This window comes from Aquarana catesbeiana, linkage group LG11 (assembly GCF_042186555.1).
Source record: "Aquarana catesbeiana isolate 2022-GZ linkage group LG11, ASM4218655v1, whole genome shotgun sequence".
NCBI classification, from domain to species: domain Eukaryota; kingdom Metazoa; phylum Chordata; class Amphibia; order Anura; family Ranidae; genus Aquarana; species Aquarana catesbeiana.
In genome coordinates this window covers 5,817,858-5,843,886 of record NC_133334.1, presented here as the reverse complement: position 1 = coordinate 5,843,886, position 26,029 = coordinate 5,817,858, and the positions used below count along the sequence as shown (strand labels likewise).

Below are 26,029 nucleotides of genomic sequence, written 5' to 3'. Positions count from 1 at the left end.
GGAGGGTCGGTGTCCCCACCACAATCATCCAGACACACAGGAGGGTCGGTGTCCCCACCACAATCATCCAGACACACAGGAGGGTCGGTGTCCCCACCACGATCATCCAGACACACAGGAGGGTCAGTGTCCCCACCACGTTCATCCAGACACACAGGAGGGTCAGTGTCCCCACCACGATCATCCAGACACACAGGAGGGTCAGTGTCCCCACCACGTTCATCCAGACACACAGGAGGGTCAGTGTCCCCACCAAGATCATCCACCAGACACACAGGAGGGTCAGTGTCCCCACCACAATCATCCAGACACACAGGAGGGTCGGTGTCCCCACCACAATCATCCAGACACACAGGAGGGTCGGTGTCCCCACCACGATCATCCAGACACACAGGAGGGTCGGTGTCCCCACCACAATCATCCAGACACACAGGAAGGTCAGTGTCCCCACCACGATCATCCAGACACACAGGAGGGTCAGTGTCCCCACCACGATCATCCAGACACACAGGAGGGTCAGTGTCCCCACCACGATCATCCAGACACACAGGAGGGTCAGTGTCCCCACCACGATCATCCAGACACACAGGAGGGTCGGTGTCCCCACCACGATCATCCAGACACACAGGAGGGTCAGTGTCCCCACCACGATCATCCAGACACACAGGAGGGTCGGTGTCCCCACCACGATCATCCAGACACACAGGAGGGTCGGTGTCCCCACCACGATCATCCAGACACACAGGAGGGTCGGTGTCCCCACCACGATCATCCAGACACACACGAGGGTCGTTGTCCCCACCACGATCATCCAGACACACACGAGGGTCAGTGTCCCCACCACGATCATCCAGACAAACACGAGGGTCAGTGTCCCCACCACAATCATCCAGACACACAGGAGGGTCGGTGTCCCCACCACGATCATCCAGACACACAGGAGGGTCGGTGTCCCCACCACGATCATCCAGACACACACGAGGGTCTGTGTCCCCACCACGATCATCCAGACACACACGAGGGTCGTTGTCCCCACCACGATCATCCAGACACACACGAGGGTCAGTGTCCCCACCACAATCATCCAGACACACAGGAGGGTCTGTGTCCCCACCACAATCATCCAGACACACAGGAGGGTCAGTGTCCCCACCACGATCATCCAGACACACAGGAGGGTCAGTGTCCCCACCACAATCATCCAGACACACAGGAGGGTCAGTGTCCCCACCACGATCATCCAGACACACAGGAGGGTCGGTGTCCCCACCACAATCATCCAGACACAGGAGGGTCAGTGTCCCCACCACAATCATCCAGACACACAGGAGGGTCGGTGTCCCCACCACAATCATCCAGACACACAGGAGGGTCAGTGTCCCCACCACGATCATCCAGACACACAGGAGGGTCAGTGTCCCCACCACAATCATCCAGACACACAGGAGGGTCGGTGTCCCCACCACAATCATCCAGACACACAGGAGGGTCAGTATCCCCACCACGATCATCCAGACACAGGAGGGTCAGTGTCCCCACCACGATCATCCAGACACCCAGGAGGGTCAGTGTCCCCACCACCATCATCCACCAGACACACAGGAGGGTCAGTGTCCCCACCACCATCATCCACCAGACACACAGGAGGGTCAGTGTCCCCACCAAGATCATCCACCAGACACACAGGAGGGTCGGTGTCCCCACCACAATCATCCAGACACACAGGAGGGTCGGTGTCCCCACCACGATCATCCAGACACACAGGAGGGTCGGTGTCCCCACCACGATCATCCAGACACACAGGAGGGTCGGTGTCCCCACCACAATCATCCAGACACACAGGAAGGTCAGTGTCCCCACCACGATCATCCAGACACACAGGAGGGTCGGTGTCCCCACCACGATCATCCAGACACACAGGAGGGTCAGTGTCCCCACCACGATCATCCAGACACACAGGAGGGTCAGTGTCCCCACCACGATCATCCAGACACACAGGAGGGTCAGTGTCCCCACCACAATCATCCAGACACACAGGAGGGTCAGTGTCCCCACCACGATCATCCAGACACACAGGAGGGTCAGTGTCCCCACCACGATCATCCAGACACACAGGAGGGTCAGTGTCCCCACCACGATCATCCAGACACACAGGAGGGTCGGTGTCCCCACCACGATCATCCAGACACAGGAGGGTCGGTGTCCCCACCACGATCATCCAGACACAGGAAGGTCAGTGTCCCCACCACGATCATCCAGACACACAGGAGGGTCGGTGTCCCCACCACGATCATCCAGACACACAGGAGGGTCAGTGTCCCCACCACGATCATCCAGACACACAGGAGGGTCAGTGTCCCCACCACGATCATCCAGACACACAGGAGGGTCAGTGTCCCCACCAAGATCATCCAGACACACAGGAGGGTCAGTGTCCCCATCACGATCATCCAGACACACAGGAGGGTCGGTGTCCCCACCACGATCATCCAGACACACAGGAGGGTCAGTGTCCCCACCACGATCATCCAGACACACAGGAGGGTCAGTGTCCCCACCAAGATCATCCACCAGACACACAGGAGGGTCGGTGTCCCCACCACGATCATCCAGACACACAGGAGGGTCAGTGTCCCCACCACGATCATCCAGACACACAGGAGGGTCAGTGTCCCCACCACAATCATCCAGACACACAGGAGGGTCGGTGTCCCCACCACGATCATCCAGACACACAGGAGGGTCGGTGTCCCCACCACGATCATCCAGACACACAGGAGGGTCGGTGTCCCCACCACGATCATCCAGACACACAGGAAGGTCAGTGTCCCCACCACGATCATCCAGACACACAGGAAGGTCAGTGTCCCCACCACGATCATCCAGACACACAGGAGGGTCTGTGTCCCCACCACAATCATCCAGACACACAGGAGGGTCAGTGTCCCCACCACGATCATCCAGACACACAGGAGGGTCAGTGTCCCCACCACAATCATCCAGACACAGGAGGGTCAGTGTCCCCACCAAGATCATCCAGACACACAAGAGGGTCGGTGTCCCCACCACGATCATCCAGACACACAGGAGGTCGGTGTCCCCACCACAATCATCCAGACACACAGGAGGGTCGGTGTCCCCACCACGATCATCCAGACACACAGGAGGGTCAGTGTCCCCACCACGATCATCCAGACACACAGGAGGGTCAGTGTCCCCACCACAATCATCCAGACACAGGAGGGTCAGTGTCCCCACCAAGATCATCCAGACACACAAGAGGGTCGGTGTCCCCACCACGATCATCCAGACACACAGGAGGGTCGGTGTCCCCACCCACAATCATCCAGACACACAGGAGGGTCAGTGTCCCCACCACAATCATCCAGACACACAGGAGGGTCAGTGTCCCCACCACAATCATCCAGACACACAGGAGGGTCAGTGTCCCCACCACGATCATCCAGACACAGGAGGGTCAGTGTCCCCACCACGATCATCCAGACACACAGGAGGGTCAGTGTCCCCACCACGATCATCCAGACACACAGGAGGGTCTGTGTCCCCACCACAATCATCCAGACACACAGGAGGGTCAGTGTCCCCACCACGATCATCCAGACACACAGGAGGGTCAGTGTCCCCACCACGATCATCCAGACACACAGGAGGGTCAGTGTCCCCACCACGATCATCCAGACACACAGGAGGGTCAGTGTCCCCACCACAATCATCCAGACACACAGGAGGGTCAGTGTCCCCACCACAATCATCCAGACACACAGGAGGGTCAGTGTCCCCACCACGATCATCCAGACACACAGGAGGGTCAGTGTCCCCACCACAATCATCCAGACACACAGGAGGGTCAGTGTCCCCACCACAATCATCCAGACACACAGGAGGGTCTGTGTCCCCACCACGATCATCCAGACACACAGGAGGGTCGGTGTCCCCACCACGATCATCCAGATACACAGGAGGGTCGGTGTCCCCACCACGATCATCCAGACACAGGAGGGTCAGTGTCCCCACCACGATCATCCAGACACACAGGAGGGTCAGTGTCCCCACCACGATCATCCAGACACACAGGAGGGTCAGTGTCCCCACCACGATCATCCAGACACACAGGAGGGTCAGTGTCCCCACCACAATCATCCAGACACACAGGAGGGTCAGTGTCCCCACCACAATCATCCAGACACACAGGAGGGTCTGTGTCCCCACCACGATCATCCAGACACACAGGAGGGTCGGTGTCCCCACCACGATCATCCAGATACACAGGAGGGTCGGTGTCCCCACCACGATCATCCAGACACAGGAGGGTCAGTGTCCCCACCACGATCATCCAGACACACAGGAGGGTCAGTGTCCCCACCACGATCATCCAGACACACAGGAGGGTCAGTGTCCCCACCACGATCATCCAGACACACAGGAGGGTCAGTGTCCCCACCACAATCATCCAGACACAGGAGGGTCAGTGTCCCCACCAAGATCATCCAGACACACAGGAGGGTCGGTGTCCCCACCACGATCATCCAGACACACAGGAGGGTCGGTGTCCCCACCACAATCATCCAGACACACAGGAGGGTCAGTGTCCCCACCACAATCATCCAGACACACAGGAGGGTCAGTGTCCCCACCACAATCATCCAGACACACAGGAGGGTCAGTGTCCCCACCACGATCATCCAGACACAGGAGGGTCAGTGTCCCCACCACAATCATCTAGACACACAGGAGGGTCGGTGTCCCCACCACGATCATCCAGACACACAGGAGGGTCGGTGTCCCCACCACGATCATCCAGACACAGGAGGGTCAGTGTCCCCACCACGATCATCCAGACACACAGGAGGGTCAGTGTCCCCACCACAATCATCCAGACACACAGGAGGGTCAGTGTCCCCACCACGATCATCCAGACACACAGGAGGGTCGGTGTCCCCACCACAATCATCCAGACACACAGGAGGGTCAGTGTCCCCACCACGATCATCCAGACACACAGGAGGGTCAGTGTCCCCACCACGATCATCCAGACACACAGGAGGGTCAGTGTCCCCACCACGATCATCCAGACACACAGGAGGGTCAGTGTCCCCACCACGATCATCCAGACACACAGGAGGGTCAGTGTCCCCACCACGATCATCCAGACACACAGGAGGGTCGGTGTCCCCACCACGATCATCCACCAGACACACAGGAGGGTCAGTGTCCCCACCACGATCATCCAGACACACAGGAGGGTCGGTGTCCCCACCACGATCATCCAGACACACAGGAGGGTCAGTGTCCCCACCACGATCATCCAGACACACAGGAGGGTCAGTGTCCCCACCACGATCATCCAGACACACAGGAGGGTCGGTGTCCCCACCACGATCATCCACCAGACACACAGGAGGGTCAGTGTCCCCACCACGATCATCCAGACACACAGGAGGGTCGGTGTCCCCACCACGATCATCCAGACACACAGGAGGGTCGGTGTCCCCACCACAATCATCCAGACACAAAGGAGGGTCTGTGTCCCCACCACGATCATCCAGACACACAGGAGGGTCGGTGTCCCCACCACGATCATCCAGATACACAGGAGGGTCGGTGTCCCCACCACGATCATCCAGACACAGGAGGGTCAGTGTCCCCACCACGATCATCCAGACACACAGGAGGGTCGGTGTCCCCACCACAATCATCCAGACACACAGGAGGGTCAGTGTCCCCACCACAATCATCCAGACACAGGAGGGTCAGTGTCCCCACCAAGATCATCCAGACACACAAGAGGGTCGGTGTCCCCACCACGATCATCCAGACACACAGGAGGGTCGGTGTTCCCACCACGATCATCCAGACACACAGGAGGGTCGGTGTCCCCACCACAATCATCCAGACACACAGGAGGGTCAGTGTCCCCACCACAATCATCCAGACACACAGGAGGGTCAGTGTCCCCACCACAATCATCCAGACACACAGGAGGGTCAGTGTCCCCACCACGATCATCCAGACACAGGAGGGTCAGTGTCCCCACCACGATCATCTAGACATACAGGAGGGTCGGTGTCCCCACCACGATCATCCAGACACACAGGAGGGTCGGTGTCCCCACCACGATCATCCAGACACAGGAGGGTCAGTGTCCCCACCACGATCATCCAGACACACAGGAGGGTCAGTGTCCCCACCACAATCATCCAGACACACAGGAGGGTCAGTGTCCCCACCACGATCATCCAGACACACAGGAGGGTCAGTGTCCCCACCACGATCATCCAGACACACAGGAGGGTCAGTGTCCCCACCACGATCATCCAGACACACAGGAGGGTCAGTGTCCCCACCACGATCATCCAGACACACAGGAGGGTCGGTGTCCCCACCACGATCATCCACCAGACACACAGGAGGGTCAGTGTCCCCACCACGATCATCCAGACACACAGGAGGGTCGGTGTCCCCACCACGATCATCCAGACACACAGGAGGGTCAGTGTCCCCACCACGATCATCCAGACACACAGGAGGGTCAGTGTCCCCACCACGATCATCCAGACACACAGGAGGGTCAGTGTCCCCACCACGATCATCCAGACACACAGGAGGGTCGGTGTCCCCACCACAATCATCCAGACACACAGGAGGGTCAGTGTCCCCACCACGATCATCCAGACACACAGGAGGGTCGGTGTCCCCACCACGTTCATCCAGACACACAGGAGGGTCAGTGTCCCCACCACGATCATCCAGACACACAGGAGGGTCGGTGTCCCCACCACAATCATCCAGACACACAGGAGGGTCAGTGTCCCCACCACGATCATCCAGACACACAGGAGGGTCGGTGTCCCCACCACGTTCATCCAGACACACAGGAGGGTCAGTGTCCCCACCACGATCATCCAGACACACAGGAGGGTCAGTGTCCCCACCACAATCATCCAGACACACAGGAGGGTCAGTGTCCCCACCACGATCATCCAGACACACAAGAGGGTCGGTGTCCCCACCACGATCATCCAGACACACAAGAGGGTCGGTGTCCCCACCACGATCATCCAGACACACAAGAGGGTCGGTGTCCCCACCACGATCATCCAGACACACAGGAGGGTCGGTGTCCCCACCACGATCATCCAGACACACAGGAGGGTCGGTGTCCCCACCACAATCATCCAGACACACAGGAGGGTCAGTGTCCCCACCACAATCATCCAGACTCACAGGAGGGTCAGTGTCCCCACCACAATCATCCAGACACAGGAGGGTCAGTGTCCCCACCACAATCATCCAGACACAGGAGGGTCAGTGTCCCCACCACGATCATCCAGACACAGGAGGGTCAGTGTCCCCACCACAATCATCCAGACACAGGAGGGTCAGTGTCCCCACCACGATCATCCAGACACACAGGAGGGTCAGTGTCCCCACCACGATCATCCAGACACAGGAGGGTCAGTGTCCCCACCACAATCATCCAGACACAGGAGGGTCAGTGTCCCCACCACAATCATCCAGACACACAGGAGGGTCGGTGTCCCCACCACAATCATCCACCAGACACACAGGAGGGTCAGTGTCCCCACCACGATCATCCAGACACACAGGAGGGTCGGTGTCCCCACCACGATCATCCAGACACACAGGAGGGTCGGTGTCCCCACCACAATCATCCAGACACACAGGAGGGTCGGTGTCCCCACCACAATCATCCAGACACACAGGAGGGTCAGTGTCCCCACCACAATCATCCAGACACACAGGAGGGTCAGTGTCCCCACCACAATCATCCAGACACACAGGAGGGTCGGTGTCCCCACCACAATCATCCACCAGACACACAGGAGGGTCAGTGTCCCCACCACGATCATCCAGACACACAGGAGGGTCGGTGTCCCCACCACGATCATCCAGACACACAGGAGGGTCGGTGTCCCCACCACAATCATCCAGACACACAGGAGGGTCGGTGTCCCCACCACAATCATCCAGACACACAGGAAGGTCAGTGTCCCCACCACGATCATCCAGACACACAGGAGGGTCAGTGTCCCCACCACGATCATCCAGACACACAGGAGGGTCAGTGTCCCCACCACAATCATCCAGACACACAGGAGGGTCGGTGTCCCCACCACAATCATCCAGACACACAGGAGGGTCAGTGTCCCCACCACAATCATCCAGACACACAGGAGGGTCAGTGTCCCCACCACAATCATCCAGACACACAGGAGGGTCAGTGTCCCCACCAAGATCATCCAGACACACAGGAGGGTCGGTGTCCCCACCACAATCATCCAGACACACAGGAGGGTCAGTGTCCCCACCACAATCATCCAGACACACAGGAGGGTCAGTGTCCCCACCACAATCATCCAGACACACAGGAGGGTCAGTGTCCCCACCACAATCATCCAGACACACAGGAGGGTCAGTGTCCCCACCACGATCATCCAGACACAGGAGGGTCAGTGTCCCCACCACGATCATCCAGACACACAGGAGGGTCGGTGTCCCCACCACGATCATCCAGACACACAGGAGGGTCGGTGTCCCCACCACGATCATCCAGACACACAGGAGGGTCGGTGTCCCCACCACGATCATCCAGACACACAGGAGGGTCAGTGTCCCCACCACGATCATCCAGACACACAGGAGGGTCAGTGTCCCCACCACAATCATCCAGACACACAGGAGGGTCAGTGTCCCCACCACGATCATCCAGACACACAGGAAGGTCAGTGTCCCCACCACGATCATCCAGACACACAGGAGGGTCAGTGTCCCCACCACGATCATCCAGACACACAGGAGGGTCGTGTCCCCACCACGATCATCCAGACACAGGAGGGTCAGTGTCCCCACCACGATCATCCAGACACACAGGAGGGTCTGTGTCCCCACCACAATCATCCAGACACACAGGAGGGTCAGTGTCCCCACCACGATCATCCAGACACACAGGAGGGTCAGTGTCCCCACCACGATCATCCAGACACACAGGAGGGTCAGTGTCCCCACCACAATCATCCAGACACACAGGAGGGTCAGTGTCCCCACCACAATCATCCAGACACAGGAGGGTCAGTGTCCCCACCAAGATCATCCACCAGACACACAGGAGGGTCGGTGTCCCCACCACAATCATCCAGACACACAGGAGGGTCGGTGTCCCCACCACAATCATCCAGACACAGGAGGGTCAGTGTCCCCACCAAGATCATCCACCAGACACACAGGAGGGTCAGTGTCCCCACCACAATCATCCAGACACACAGGAGGGTCGGTGTCCCCACCACGATCATCCAGACACACAGGAGGGTCGGTGTCCCCACCACGATCATCCAGACACACAGGAGGGTCAGTGTCCCCACCACGATCATCCAGACACACAGGAGGGTCGGTGTCCCCACCACGATCATCCAGACACACAGGAGGGTCGGTGTCCCCACCACGATCATCCAGACACACAGGAGGGTCAGTGTCCCCACCACGATCATCCAGACACACAGGAGGGTCGGTGTCCCCACCACAATCATCCAGACACACAGGAGGGTCAGTGTCCCCACCACGATCATCCAGACACACAGGAGGGTCAGTGTCCCCACCACAATCATCCAGACACACAGGAGGGTCAGTGTCCCCACCACGATCATCCAGACACAGGAGGGTCAGTGTCCCCACCACGATCATCCAGACACACAGGAGGGTCGGTGTCCCCACCACGATCATCCAGACACACAGGAGGGTCGGTGTCCCCACCACGATCATCCAGACACAGGAGGGTCAGTGTCCCCACCACGATCATCCAGACACACAGGAGGGTCTGTGTCCCCACCACAATCATCCAGACACACAGGAGGGTCAGTGTCCCCACCACGATCATCCAGACACACAGGAGGGTCAGTGTCCCAACCACGATCATCCAGACACACAGGAGGGTCAGTGTCCCCACCACAATCATCCAGACACAGGAGGGTCGGTGTCCCCACCAAGATCATCCACCAGACACACAGGAGGGTCGGTGTCCCCACCAAGATCATCCACCAGACACACAGGAGGGTCGGTGTCCCCACCACAATCATCCAGACACACAGGAGGGTCGGTGTCCCCACCACAATCATCCAGACACACAGGAGGGTCGGTGTCCCCACCACAATCATCCAGACACACAGGAGGGTCGGTGTCCCCACCACGATCATCCAGACACACAGGAGGGTCAGTGTCCCCACCACGTTCATCCAGACACACAGGAGGGTCAGTGTCCCCACCACGATCATCCAGACACACAGGAGGGTCAGTGTCCCCACCACGTTCATCCAGACACACAGGAGGGTCAGTGTCCCCACCAAGATCATCCACCAGACACACAGGAGGGTCAGTGTCCCCACCACAATCATCCAGACACACAGGAGGGTCGGTGTCCCCACCACAATCATCCAGACACACAGGAGGGTCGGTGTCCCCACCACGATCATCCAGACACACAGGAGGGTCGGTGTCCCCACCACAATCATCCAGACACACAGGAAGGTCAGTGTCCCCACCACGATCATCCAGACACACAGGAGGGTCAGTGTCCCCACCACGATCATCCAGACACACAGGAGGGTCAGTGTCCCCACCACGATCATCCAGACACACAGGAGGGTCAGTGTCCCCACCACGATCATCCAGACACACAGGAGGGTCGGTGTCCCCACCACGATCATCCAGACACACAGGAGGGTCAGTGTCCCCACCACGATCATCCAGACACACAGGAGGGTCGGTGTCCCCACCACGATCATCCAGACACACAGGAGGGTCGGTGTCCCCACCACGATCATCCAGACACACAGGAGGGTCGGTGTCCCCACCACGATCATCCAGACACACACGAGGGTCGTTGTCCCCACCACGATCATCCAGACACACACGAGGGTCAGTGTCCCCACCACGATCATCCAGACAAACACGAGGGTCAGTGTCCCCACCACAATCATCCAGACACACAGGAGGGTCGGTGTCCCCACCACGATCATCCAGACACACAGGAGGGTCGGTGTCCCCACCACGATCATCCAGACACACAGGAGGGTCGGTGTCCCCACCACGATCATCCAGACACACACGAGGGTCTGTGTCCCCACCACGATCATCCAGACACACACGAGGGTCGTTGTCCCCACCACGATCATCCAGACACACACGAGGGTCAGTGTCCCCACCACAATCATCCAGACACACAGGAGGGTCTGTGTCCCCACCACAATCATCCAGACACACAGGAGGGTCAGTGTCCCCACCACGATCATCCAGACACACAGGAGGGTCAGTGTCCCCACCACAATCATCCAGACACACAGGAGGGTCAGTGTCCCCACCACGATCATCCAGACACACAGGAGGGTCGGTGTCCCCACCACAATCATCCAGACACAGGAGGGTCAGTGTCCCCACCACAATCATCCAGACACACAGGAGGGTCGGTGTCCCCACCACAATCATCCAGACACACAGGAGGGTCAGTGTCCCCACCACGATCATCCAGACACACAGGAGGGTCAGTGTCCCCACCACAATCATCCAGACACACAGGAGGGTCGGTGTCCCCACCACAATCATCCAGACACACAGGAGGGTCAGTATCCCCACCACGATCATCCAGACACAGGAGGGTCAGTGTCCCCACCACGATCATCCAGACACCCAGGAGGGTCAGTGTCCCCACCACCATCATCCACCAGACACACAGGAGGGTCAGTGTCCCCACCACCATCATCCACCAGACACACAGGAGGGTCAGTGTCCCCACCAAGATCATCCACCAGACACACAGGAGGGTCGGTGTCCCCACCACAATCATCCAGACACACAGGAGGGTCGGTGTCCCCACCACGATCATCCAGACACACAGGAGGGTCGGTGTCCCCACCACGATCATCCAGACACACAGGAGGGTCGGTGTCCCCACCACAATCATCCAGACACACAGGAAGGTCAGTGTCCCCACCACGATCATCCAGACACACAGGAGGGTCGGTGTCCCCACCACGATCATCCAGACACACAGGAGGGTCAGTGTCCCCACCACGATCATCCAGACACACAGGAGGGTCAGTGTCCCCACCACGATCATCCAGACACACAGGAGGGTCAGTGTCCCCACCACAATCATCCAGACACACAGGAGGGTCAGTGTCCCCACCACGATCATCCAGACACACAGGAGGGTCAGTGTCCCCACCACGATCATCCAGACACACAGGAGGGTCAGTGTCCCCACCACGATCATCCAGACACACAGGAGGGTCGGTGTCCCCACCACGATCATCCAGACACAGGAGGGTCGGTGTCCCCACCACGATCATCCAGACACAGGAAGGTCAGTGTCCCCACCACGATCATCCAGACACACAGGAGGGTCGGTGTCCCCACCACGATCATCCAGACACACAGGAGGGTCAGTGTCCCCACCACGATCATCCAGACACACAGGAGGGTCAGTGTCCCCACCACGATCATCCAGACACACAGGAGGGTCAGTGTCCCCACCAAGATCATCCAGACACACAGGAGGGTCAGTGTCCCCATCACGATCATCCAGACACACAGGAGGGTCGGTGTCCCCACCACGATCATCCAGACACACAGGAGGGTCAGTGTCCCCACCACGATCATCCAGACACACAGGAGGGTCAGTGTCCCCACCAAGATCATCCACCAGACACACAGGAGGGTCGGTGTCCCCACCACGATCATCCAGACACACAGGAGGGTCAGTGTCCCCACCACGATCATCCAGACACACAGGAGGGTCAGTGTCCCCACCACAATCATCCAGACACACAGGAGGGTCGGTGTCCCCACCACGATCATCCAGACACACAGGAGGGTCGGTGTCCCCACCACGATCATCCAGACACACAGGAGGGTCGGTGTCCCCACCACGATCATCCAGACACACAGGAAGGTCAGTGTCCCCACCACGATCATCCAGACACACAGGAAGGTCAGTGTCCCCACCACGATCATCCAGACACACAGGAGGGTCTGTGTCCCCACCACAATCATCCAGACACACAGGAGGGTCAGTGTCCCCACCACGATCATCCAGACACACAGGAGGGTCAGTGTCCCCACCACAATCATCCAGACACAGGAGGGTCAGTGTCCCCACCAAGATCATCCAGACACACAAGAGGGTCGGTGTCCCCACCACGATCATCCAGACACACAGGAGGGTCGGTGTCCCCACCACAATCATCCAGACACACAGGAGGGTCAGTGTCCCCACCACAATCATCCAGACACACAGGAGGGTCAGTGTCCCCACCACAATCATCCAGACACACAGGAGGGTCAGTGTCCCCACCACGATCATCCAGACACAGGAGGGTCAGTGTCCCCACCACGATCATCCAGACACACAGGAGGGTCAGTGTCCCCACCACGATCATCCAGACACACAGGAGGGTCTGTGTCCCCACCACAATCATCCAGACACACAGGAGGGTCAGTGTCCCCACCACGATCATCCAGACACACAGGAGGGTCAGTGTCCCCACCACGATCATCCAGACACACAGGAGGGTCAGTGTCCCCACCACGATCATCCAGACACACAGGAGGGTCAGTGTCCCCACCACAATCATCCAGACACACAGGAGGGTCAGTGTCCCCACCACAATCATCCAGACACACAGGAGGGTCAGTGTCCCCACCACGATCATCCAGACACACAGGAGGGTCAGTGTCCCCACCACAATCATCCAGACACACAGGAGGGTCAGTGTCCCCACCACAATCATCCAGACACACAGGAGGGTCTGTGTCCCCACCACGATCATCCAGACACACAGGAGGGTCGGTGTCCCCACCACGATCATCCAGATACACAGGAGGGTCGGTGTCCCCACCACGATCATCCAGACACAGGAGGGTCAGTGTCCCCACCACGATCATCCAGACACACAGGAGGGTCAGTGTCCCCACCACGATCATCCAGACACACAGGAGGGTCAGTGTCCCCACCACGATCATCCAGACACACAGGAGGGTCAGTGTCCCCACCACAATCATCCAGACACACAGGAGGGTCAGTGTCCCCACCACAATCATCCAGACACACAGGAGGGTCTGTGTCCCCACCACGATCATCCAGACACACAGGAGGGTCGGTGTCCCCACCACGATCATCCAGATACACAGGAGGGTCGGTGTCCCCACCACGATCATCCAGACACAGGAGGGTCAGTGTCCCCACCACGATCATCCAGACACACAGGAGGGTCAGTGTCCCCACCACGATCATCCAGACACACAGGAGGGTCAGTGTCCCCACCACGATCATCCAGACACACAGGAGGGTCAGTGTCCCCACCACAATCATCCAGACACAGGAGGGTCAGTGTCCCCACCAAGATCATCCAGACACACAGGAGGGTCGGTGTCCCCACCACGATCATCCAGACACACAGGAGGGTCGGTGTCCCCACCACAATCATCCAGACACACAGGAGGGTCAGTGTCCCCACCACAATCATCCAGACACACAGGAGGGTCAGTGTCCCCACCACAATCATCCAGACACACAGGAGGGTCAGTGTCCCCACCACGATCATCCAGACACAGGAGGGTCAGTGTCCCCACCACAATCATCTAGACACACAGGAGGGTCGGTGTCCCCACCACGATCATCCAGACACACAGGAGGGTCGGTGTCCCCACCACGATCATCCAGACACACAGGAGGGTCAGTGTCCCCACCACGATCATCCAGACACACAGGAGGGTCAGTGTCCCCACCACGATCATCCAGACACACAGGAGGGTCAGTGTCCCCACCACGATCATCCAGACACACAGGAGGGTCAGTGTCCCCACCACGATCATCCAGACACACAGGAGGGTCAGTGTCCCCACCACGATCATCCAGACACACAGGAGGGTCGGTGTCCCCACCACGATCATCCACCAGACACACAGGAGGGTCAGTGTCCCCACCACGATCATCCAGACACACAGGAGGGTCGGTGTCCCCACCACGATCATCCAGACACACAGGAGGGTCAGTGTCCCCACCACGATCATCCAGACACACAGGAGGGTCAGTGTCCCCACCACGATCATCCAGACACACAGGAGGGTCGGTGTCCCCACCACGATCATCCACCAGACACACAGGAGGGTCAGTGTCCCCACCACGATCATCCAGACACACAGGAGGGTCGGTGTCCCCACCACGATCATCCAGACACACAGGAGGGTCGGTGTCCCCACCACAATCATCCAGACACACAGGAGGGTCTGTGTCCCCACCACGATCATCCAGACACACAGGAGGGTCGGTGTCCCCACCACGATCATCCAGATACACAGGAGGGTCGGTGTCCCCACCACGATCATCCAGACACAGGAGGGTCAGTGTCCCCACCACGATCATCCAGACACACAGGAGGGTCGGTGTCCCCACCACAATCATCCAGACACACAGGAGGGTCAGTGTCCCCACCACAATCATCCAGACACAGGAGGGTCAGTGTCCCCACCAAGATCATCCAGACACACAAGAGGGTCGGTGTCCCCACCACGATCATCCAGACACACAGGAGGGTCGGTGTTCCCACCACGATCATCCAGACACACAGGAGGGTCGGTGTCCCCACCACAATCATCCAGACACACAGGAGGGTCAGTGTCCCCACCACAATCATCCAGACACACAGGAGGGTCAGTGTCCCCACCACAATCATCCAGACACACAGGAGGGTCAGTGTCCCCACCACGATCATCCAGACACAGGAGGGTCAGTGTCCCCACCACGATCATCTAGACATACAGGAGGGTCGGTGTCCCCACCACGATCATCCAGACACACAGGAGGGTCGGTGTCCCCACCACGATCATCCAGACACAGGAGGGTCAGTGTCCCCACCACGATCATCCAGACACACAGGAGGGTCAGTGTCCCCACCACAATCATCCAGACACACAGGAGGGTCAGTGTCCCCACCACGATCATCCAGACACACAGGAGGGTCAGTGTCCCCACCACGATCATCCAGACACACAGGAGGGTCAGTGTCCCCACCACGATCATCCAGACACACAGGAGGGTCAGTGTCCCCACCACGATCATCCAGACACACAGGAGGGTCGGTGTCCCCACCACGATCATCCACCAGACACACAGGAGGGTCAGTGTCCCCACCACGATCATCCAGACACAGGGGTCCGGGTGTCCCCACCACGATCATCCAGACACACAGGAGGGTCAGTGTCCCCACCACGATCATCCAGACACACAGGAGGGTCAGTGTCCCCACCACGATCATCCAGACACACAGGAAGGGGTCAGTGTCCCCACCACGATCATCCAGACACACAGGAGGGTCGGTGTCCCCACCACGATCATCCAGACACACAGGAGGGTCAGTGTCCCCACCACGATCATCCAGACACACAGGAGGGTCGTGTCCCCCACCACGTTCATCCAGACACACAGGAGGGTCAGTGTCCCCACCACGATCATCCAGACACACAGGAGGGTCGGTGTCCCCACCACAATCATCCAGACACACAGGAGGGTCAGTGTCCCCACCACGATCATCCAGACACACAGGAGGGTCGGTGTCCCCACCACGTTCATCCAGACACACAGGAGGGTCAGTGTCCCCACCACGATCATCCAGACACACAGGAGGGTCAGTGTCCCCACCACAATCATCCAGACACACAGGAGGGTCAGTGTCCCCACCACGATCATCCAGACACACAAGAGGGTCGGTGTCCCCACCACGATCATCCAGACACACAAGAGGGTCGGTGTCCCCACCACGATCATCCAGACACACAAGAGGGTCGGTGTCCCCACCACGATCATCCAGACACACAGGAGGGTCGGTGTCCCCACCACAATCATCCAGACACACAGGAGGGTCAGTGTCCCCACCACAATCATCCAGACTCACAGGAGGGTCAGTGTCCCCACCACAATCATCCAGACACAGGAGGGTCAGTGTCCCCACCACAATCATCCAGACACAGGAGGGTCAGTGTCCCCACCACAATCATCCAGACACAGGAGGGTCAGTGTCCCCACCACGATCATCCAGACACACAGGAGGGTCAGTGTCCCCACCACGATCATCCAGACACAGGAGGGTCAGTGTCCCCACCACAATCATCCAGACACAGGAGGGTCAGTGTCCCCACCACAATCATCCAGACACACAGGAGGGTCGGTGTCCCCACCACAATCATCCACCAGACACACAGGAGGGTCAGTGTCCCCACCACGATCATCCAGACACACAGGAGGGTCAGTGTCCCCACCACAATCATCCAGACACACAGGAGGGTCAGTGTCCCCACCACAATCATCCAGACACACAGGAGGGTCGGTGTCCCCACCACAATCATCCACCAGACACACAGGAGGGTCAGTGTCCCCACCACGATCATCCAGACACACAGGAGGGTCGGTGTCCCCACCACGATCATCCAGACACACAGGAGGGTCGGTGTCCCCACCACAATCATCCAGACACACAGGAGGGTCGGTGTCCCCACCACAATCATCCAGACACACAGGAGGGTCAGTGTCCCCACCACAATCATCCAGACACACAGGAGGGTCGGTGTCCCCACCACAATCATCCACCAGACACACAGGAGGGTCAGTGTCCCCACCACGATCATCCAGACACACAGGAGGGTCGGTGTCCCCACCACGATCATCCAGACACACAGGAGGGTCGGTGTCCCCACCACAATCATCCAGACACACAGGAGGGTCGGTGTCCCCACCACAATCATCCAGACACACAGGAAGGTCAGTGTCCCCACCACGATCATCCAGACACACAGGAGGGTCAGTGTCCCCACCACGATCATCCAGACACACAGGAGGGTCAGTGTCCCCACCACAATCATCCAGACACACAGGAGGGTCGGTGTCCCCACCACAATCATCCAGACACACAGGAGGGTCAGTGTCCCCACCACAATCATCCAGACACACAGGAGGGTCAGTGTCCCCACCACAATCATCCAGACACACAGGAGGGTCAGTGTCCCCACCAAGATCATCCAGACACACAGGAGGGTCGGTGTCCCCACCACAATCATCCAGACACACAGGAGGGTCAGTGTCCCCACCACAATCATCCAGACACACAGGAGGGTCAGTGTCCCCACCACAATCATCCAGACACACAGGAGGGTCAGTGTCCCCACCACAATCATCCAGACACACAGGAGGGTCAGTGTCCCCACCACGATCATCCAGACACAGGAGGGTCAGTGTCCCCACCACGATCATCCAGACACACAGGAGGGTCGGTGTCCCCACCACGATCATCCAGACACACAGGAGGGTCGGTGTCCCCACCACGATCATCCAGACACACAGGAGGGTCGGTGTCCCCACCACGATCATCCAGACACACAGGAGGGTCAGTGTCCCCACCACGATCATCCAGACACACAGGAGGGTCAGTGTCCCCACCACAATCATCCAGACACACAGGAGGGTCAGTGTCCCCACCACGATCATCCAGACACACAGGAAGGTCAGTGTCCCCACCACGATCATCCAGACACACAGGAGGGTCAGTGTCCCCACCACGATCATCCAGACACACAGGAGGGTCGGTGTCCCCACCACGATCATCCAGACACAGGAGGGTCAGTGTCCCCACCACGATCATCCAGACACACAGGAGGGTCTGTGTCCCCACCACAATCATCCAGACACACAGGAGGGTCAGTGTCCCCACCACGATCATCCAGACACACAGGAGGGTCAGTGTCCCCACCACGATCATCCAGACACACAGGAGGGTCAGTGTCCCCACCACAATCATCCAGACACACAGGAGGGTCAGTGTCCCCACCACAATCATCCAGACACAGGAGGGTCAGTGTCCCCACCAAGATCATCCACCAGACACACAGGAGGGTCGGTGTCCCCACCACAATCATCCAGACACACAGGAGGGTCGGTGTCCCCACCACAATCATCCAGACACAGGAGGGTCAGTGTCCCCACCAAGATCATCCACCAGACACACAGGAGGGTCAGTGTCCCCACCACAATCATCCAGACACACAGGAGGGTCGGTGTCCCCACCACGATCATCCAGACACACAGGAGGGTCGGTGTCCCCACCACGATCATCCAGACACACAGGAGGGTCAGTGTCCCCACCACGATCATCCAGACACACAGGAGGGTCGGTGTCCCCACCACGATCATCCAGACACACAGGAGGGTCGGTGTCCCCACCACGATCATCCAGACACACAGGAGGGTCAGTGTCCCCACCACGATCATCCAGACACACAGGAGGGTCGGTGTCCCCACCACAATCATCCAGACACACAGGAGGGTCAGTGTCCCCACCACGATCATCCAGACACACAGGAGGGTCAGTGTCCCCACCACAATCATCCAGACACACAGGAGGGTCAGTGTCCCCACCACGATCATCCAGACACAGGAGGGTCAGTGTCCCCACCACGATCATCCAGACACACAGGAGGGTCGGTGTCCCCACCACGATCATCCAGACACACAGGAGGGTCGGTGTCCCCACCACGATCATCCAGACACAGGAGGGTCAGTGTCCCCACCACGATCATCCAGACACACAGGAGGGTCTGTGTCCCCACCACAATCATCCAGACACACAGGAGGGTCAGTGTCCCCACCACGATCATCCAGACACACAGGAGGGTCAGTGTCCCAACCACGATCATCCAGACACACAGGAGGGTCAGTGTCCCCACCACAATCATCCAGACACAGGAGGGTCGGTGTCCCCACCAAGATCATCCACCAGACACACAGGAGGGTCGGTGTCCCCACCAAGATCATCCACCAGACACACAGGAGGGTCGGTGTCCCCACCACAATCATCCAGACACACAGGAGGGTCGGTGTCCCCACCACAATCATCCAGACACACAGGAGGGTCGGTGTCCCCACCACAATCATCCAGACACACAGGAGGGTCGGTGTCCCCACCACGATCATCCAGACACACAGGAGGGTCAGTGTCCCCACCACGTTCATCCAGACACACAGGAGGGTCAGTGTCCCCACCACGATCATCCAGACACACAGGAGGGTCAGTGTCCCCACCACGTTCATCCAGACACACAGGAGGGTCAGTGTCCCCACCAAGATCATCCACCAGACACACAGGAGGGTCAGTGTCCCCACCACAATCATCCAGACACACAGGAGGGTCGGTGTCCCCACCACAATCATCCAGACACACAGGAGGGTCGGTGTCCCCACCACAATCATCCAGACACACAGGAGGGTCGGTGTCCCCACCACGATCATCCAGACACACAGGAGGGTCGGTGTCCCCACCACAATCATCCAGACACACAGGAAGGTCAGTGTCCCCACCACGATCATCCAGACACACAGGAGGGTCAGTGTCCCCACCACGATCATCCAGACACACAGGAGGGTCAGTGTCCCCACCACGATCATCCAGACACACAGGAGGGTCAGTGTCCCCACCACGATCATCCAGACACACAGGAGGGTCGGTGTCCCCACCACGATCATCCAGACACACAGGAGGGTCAGTGTCCCCACCACGATCATCCAGACACAGGAGGGTCAGTGTCCCCACCACGATCATCCAGACACAGGAGGGTCAGTGTCCCCACCACGATCATCCAGACACAGGAGGGTCAGTGTCCCCACCACGATCATCCAGACACAGGAGGGTCAGTGTCCCCACCACAATCATCCAGACACACAGGAGGGTCGGTGTCCCCACCACAATTATCCAGACACACAGGAGGGTCAGTGTCCCCACCACAATCATCCAGACACACAGGAGGGTCAGTGTCCCCACCAAGATTATCCAGACACACAGGAGGGTCAGTGTCCCCACCACAATCATCCAGACACACAGGAGGGTCAGTGTCCCCACCACAATCATCCAGACACACAGGAGGGTCAGTGTCCCCACCACGATTATCCAGACACACAGGAGGGTCAGTGTCCCCACCACGATTATCCAGACACACAGGAGGGTCAGTGTCCCCACCAAGATCATCCACCAGACACACAGGAGGGTCAGTGTCCCCACCACAATCATCCAGACACACAGGAGGGTCAGTGTCCCCACCACGATTATCCAGGCACACAGGAGGGTCAGTGTCCCCACCACAATCATCCAGACACACAGGAGGGTCGGTGTCCCCACCACGATCATCCAGACACACAGGAGGGTCGGTGTCCCCACCACAATCATCCAGACACACAGGAGGGTCAGTGTCCCCACCAAGATCATCCACCAGACACACAGGAGGGTCGGTGTCCCCACCATGATCATCCAGACACACAGGAGGGTCAGTGTCCCCACCACCATCATCCAGACACACAGGAGGGTCGGTGTTCCCACCACGATCATCCAGACACAGGAGGGTCAGTGTCCCCACCACAATCATCCAGACACACAGGAGGGTCGGTGTCCCCACCACGATCATCCAGACACAGGATGGTCAGTGTCCCCACCACAATCATCCAGACACACAGGAGGGTCGGTGTCCCCACCACGATCATCCAGACACACAGGAGGGTCGGTGTCCCCACCACAATCATCCAGACACACAGGAGGGTCGGTGTCCCCACCAAGATCATCCACCAGACACACAGGAGGGTCAGTGTCCCCACCACGATCATCCAGACACACAGGAGGGTCAGTGTCCCCACCACCATCATCCAGACACACAGGAGGGTCAGTGTCCCCACCACAATCATCCAGACACACAGGAAGGTCAGTGTCCCCACCACGATCATCCAGACACACAGGAGGGTCAGTGTCCCCACCACAATCATCCAGACACACAGGAGGGGGAGTGTGGATGGAAACCAACATATCACAAGGATTTAACTTTTGGGGGGAAACTGCTGCACCCCACATAAACTTGGGGAACACGGAGCCTAATTATGAGGCAACAGTGTCACTTTAGCCCCTAATCACATAAAAAAGGCAAATAGCGCCATCCCTGCCCACACCCGGGACTGAGGACTGTGAATGTGGTACCTACCACCGGGATGACGTTAGCAGCCATATCTGGGAATCTGACGCTGCAGGAGTGGAGAGTGCGCACCAGAAGCTGCCTGTACTTGTCTGTGTCTTCGTGTTCCGTCACGTTGTTTGTCTTTATGACTTCCTTCTTCAGGACGATCACCAGCTACAAAAAGAACGGGACAACCATGAGACCTCCAAACCACCATGAAGACACTCCAGAGACTCTCCAGACAACGAAGGGCCCCACCTCTTCCACGTTCCGGGAGGACACCAAATCCAGAGCCAGCTGTAGAGTTTTCTTGCGAACCTCCAGATCCGGCGTGGTGAGGACCCTCAAGATGTCCATCACCAGATCCTGGGAGAGAGAGAGAAGAGCGGAAACTGAACCATCTGAACACCCAGCACATATGTAATCACCAAACCAGACTAGGAATCCGACTTCCAACTGCAACATGCTCATCGTACAAAACATGAGAACCCACCTGCAGGACGCGCTCATGGGAGGGATGGTCCTTCAGTTCCACCAGACGATCCAAAACGATAAGTTTGACATTGTTGTCGCTCTCCTTAATGATTAGATCGATGTAGCACTGAGCGGCAGCCTGAGGACAAGAGACAGCTAGTGACTCAAGTGAGACAGAGGAGCGACCCAACCCGAGAGTCAGCCCACCCAACCCAGAGTCAGCCCACCCACCCAACCCAGAGTCAGCCCACCCAACCCAGAGTCAGCCCACCCACCCAACCCAGAGTCAGCCCACCCAACCCAGAGTCAGCCCACCCAACCCAGAGTCAGCCCACCCAACCCAGAGTCAGCCCACCCAACCCAGAGTCAGCCCACCCAACCCAGAGTCAGCCCACTCAACCCAGAGTCAGCCCACTCAACCCAGAGTCAGCCCACCCAACCCAGAGTCAGCCCACCCAACCCAGAGTCAGCCCACCCAACCCAGAGCCACATTGGGGCTGCAGCCACGCTAGCGCGGCTTGTTTAAGCGGCCCTTTTCGGCTGCTAGCGGGGAGCTTGTAACACCAAAGGGGGGTTAAAAACTCCCGTGTTGCGGCGCTTCTGAAATGCTGCCCATTTTTTTGCAATGGGCAGGGGCGTTTTAGGAGCGCTGCATACATCATTTCCAACCTGCCCCAAGATGCTGCTTGCAGGACGTTTCCGAACGTCCCGCAAGCACGCCACCCGGGTGTGAAAGCAATCATTGTAATGAATAGTAGGCGGTTTTCAGGTGCTTTACAGGGTTTATTTCTAGCGCTAAAACGCCTGAAAACTGCCTCAGTGTGAAAGGGGTCTTAAGCAATTGGCCATCATAGGACTGAGCCAATAGGAAGGGGTAAAAGAAGCGGACCGAAACATGAAACTAACTACAAGTGTCAAAAAAGACAGTTATAGTGAGACACTTGTGCTGCAGAGTAATCCATCGGAGAAGGAGCATTGCAGTCCATCTCTTATCGCCATCTGTGTTCACTTCCCTTCGTTTCCTCAACAGGCAGCACCAAAACAGGAAGTGAAGGAGATTTTCTGTCTTCCCGTCACCTCACATTTCCCCTTTACAATTTTTCTTTACTAAAGTTTTAAAAATTGACTGATTATTAAACAAAAAGGAAAACCATTAATATTCAGCGATTTACAGATCTTCAAAATGAGGTCGCTCAGCATTAATGGAAACACAAACGCCCCCTTATAAATGTCTGTGTATATCTAAAATGGAACCGACTTGCTCCTGAACTCTGTAGTTATTTGGGGTTTACCTTGATAGCGGTGGGAGCGCTGGACAGAGTGACCAATGTCCCGGCTGCTTCGTATTTCACAGCAGGACTGGAGGACTGGAGGAGGTTGTAGATACAGCGGATGAAGCGGGCTCGCTCTGAGGGATTGGCATGACACACCTGATGGAAAAGAGAGAGGGGGTCAGTCCTGAATAAAAACGATGAAGATAAATGATTTTTTTTGTGAAATAACCGTGGATAGTGACATCAGCCTTTGCTATGAACGAACTCCCCGTGTACCTTCACACCCCCAATACCTTCTACTCAAAGAGCAATCAGTTCACCCGCCCAACAATATTCACGGAATTTTACAACCGGTATGAGCACCGAGTGCTGGGCTGTATAATGAAGGGGGTAGGAGATGCGAGCAGTAGAATGGACGGTGAAGGAGATGCGGGCAGTAGAATGTACGAGGTAGGAGGAGATCCGGGCTGTAGAATGGACGGGGTAGGAGGAGATCCGGGCTGTAGAATGGACGGGGTAGGAGGAGATCCGGGCTGTAGAATGGACGGGGTAGGAGGAGATCCGGGCTGTAGAATGGACGGGGTAGGAGGAGATCCGGGCTGTAGAATGGACGGGGTAGGAGGAGATCCGGGCTGTAGAATGGACGGGGTAGGAGGAGATCCGGGCTGTAGAATGGACGGGGTAGGAGGAGATCCGGGCTGTAGAATGGACGGGGTAGGAGGAGATCCAGGCTGTAGAATGGACGGGGTAGGAGGAGATCCGGGCTGTAGAATGGACGGGGGAGGAGATGCGGGCTGTAGAATGGACGGGGGAGGAGATGCGGGCTGTAGAATGGACGGGGGAGGAGATGCGGGCTGTAGAATGGACGGGGGAGGAGATCCGGGCTGTAGAATGGACGGGGGAGGAGATGCGGGCTGTAGAATGGACGGGGTAGGAGGAGATGGGGGCTGTAGAATGGACGGGGGAGGAGATCTGGGCTGTAGAATGGATGGGGGAGGAGATCTGGGCTGTAGAATGGACGGGGTAGGAGATACAGGCTGTAGAATGGACGGGGTAGGAGATCCGGGCTGTAGAATGGACGGGGTAGGAGGAGATCTGGGCTGTAGAATGGACGGGGGAGGAGATCTGGGCTGTAGAATGGATGGGGGAGGAGATCTGGGCTGTAGAATGGACGGGGTAGGAGATACAGGCTGTAGAATGGACGGGGGAGGAGATCTGGGCTGTAGAATGGACGGGGGAGGAGATCTGGGCTGTAGAATGGATGGGGGAGGAGATCTGGGCTGTAGAATGGACGGGGTAGGAGATACAGGCTGTAGAATGGACGGGGTAGGAGATCCGGGCTGTAGAATGGACAAGGTAGGAGGAGATCCGGGCTGTAGAATGGACGGGGGAGGAGATGCAGGCTGTAGAATGGACGGGGGAGGAGATGCAGGCTGTAGAATGGACGGGGGAGGAGATGCAGGCTGTAGAATGGACGGGGTTGGAGGAGATCCGGGCTGTAGAATGGATGGGGGAGGAGATCCGGGCTGTAGAATGGACGGGGGAGGAGATCCGGGCTGTAGAATGGACGGGGTAGGAGGAGATCTGGGCTGTAGAATGGACGGGGGAGGAGATCCGGGCTGTAGAATGGACGGGGTAGGAGGAGATCCGGGCTGTAGAATGGACGGGGTAGGAGGAGATCCGGGCTGTAGAATGGACGGGGTAGGAGGAGATCCGGGCTGTAGAATGGACGGGGTAGGAGGAGATCCGGGCTGTAGAATGGATGGGGGAGGAGGAGATCCGGGCTGTAGAATGGACGGGGGAGGAGATGCAGGCTGTAGAATGGACGGGGGAGGAGATCCGGGCTGTAGAATGGACGGGGTAGGAGGAGATCCGGGCTGTAGAATGGACGGGGTAGGAGGAGATCCGGGCTGTAGAATGGACGGGGGTAGGAGATCCGGGCTGTAGAATGGACGGGGGTAGGAGATACGGGCTGTAGAATGGACGGGGTAGGAGGAGATCCGGGCTGTAGAATGGACGGGGTAGGAGGAGATCCGGGCTGTAGAATGGATGGGGGAGGAGATCTGGGCTGTAGAATGGACGGGGGAGGAGGAGATCCGGGCTGTAGAATGGACGGGGGTAGGAGGAGATCCGGGCTGTAGAATGGACGGGGGGAGGAGGAGATCCGGGCTGTAGAATGGACGGGGGTAGGAGGAGATCCGGGCTGTAGAATG

At 58.1% G+C, this 26,029-nt stretch overlaps 1 protein-coding gene across 1 annotated transcript in view; it reads right to left on the bottom strand.

Moving 5' to 3' along the window:
• The window catches only part of COPB1 (COPI coat complex subunit beta 1), a gene marked incomplete at its 5' end in the record, with an annotated part of 67,742 nt that overhangs the window by 23,795 nt on the left and 17,918 nt on the right, over positions 1–26,029 (bottom strand). Inside the window, 4 exon segments of the mRNA XM_073603968.1 lie at positions 22,096–22,242; positions 22,327–22,434; positions 22,562–22,681; positions 23,835–23,972. Of these exon segments, the coding sequence (XP_073460069.1) occupies positions 22,096–22,242; positions 22,327–22,434; positions 22,562–22,681; positions 23,835–23,972 (513 nt within the window).